Source organism: Gekko japonicus, unplaced genomic scaffold (assembly GCF_001447785.1).
Source record: "Gekko japonicus isolate JY-2015 unplaced genomic scaffold, Gekko_japonicus_V1.1 scaffold4720, whole genome shotgun sequence".
NCBI classification, from domain to species: Eukaryota; Metazoa; Chordata; class Lepidosauria; order Squamata; family Gekkonidae; genus Gekko; species Gekko japonicus.
The window spans coordinates 74,924-75,394 of NW_015164347.1; the positions used below are offsets into that span (position 1 = coordinate 74,924).

The following is a 471-nucleotide window of genomic DNA, read 5'->3' on the forward strand; positions in this document are numbered from 1 at the left end:
TCTTCAAGCGCCGAGAAGTCCGGAAGCAGGAGCAAGCAAACAACCCATTTTACATTAAGAGTTCTCCTTCCCCGCAGAAAGTAAGTCTTACCTTGACAGAAGTGCCTGTCAATAGAATTGTGCTGGGCCTCCTCACCTTCTGTGCTTGAGTTACAGTTCTTTTTTTTTTCTTTCCTTCTTTTTTATAATATATTTATTGATTTTTATGAATGATAAACACACACCACAAAAACACAAGAACATAGACACAAAAAGCAAACAAACATATACATAAACTACCGCTATTTTTTACTTACAGCGGCAACCACTTCCTGAAAATAATTATACCATTTCCCAACTAGTGACATATTCCTACAACACCTTTTGAAGTTAACTACCCACTTATTTTCCAATTATTTTTATCCTTTCAAAATAAACATGATTGTTTTTGAATAAAGTTCTCACAACCATTCACACACTAACTAACCTAAC

The 471-nt window shown here is 34.8% G+C and overlaps 1 protein-coding gene across 1 annotated transcript in view; it reads left to right on the forward strand.

Annotated features, from left to right (window-relative positions):
* Positions 1 to 471, forward strand: part of AP3D1 (adaptor related protein complex 3 delta 1 subunit) — a gene marked incomplete at its 3' end in the record, with an annotated part of 67,455 nt that overhangs the window by 66,135 nt on the left and 849 nt on the right. The window contains exon 20 of the mRNA XM_015408878.1: positions 9 to 80. Within this exon, the coding sequence (XP_015264364.1) occupies positions 9 to 80 (72 nt within the window). The remainder of the gene's footprint in view (positions 1 to 8; positions 81 to 471) is intronic.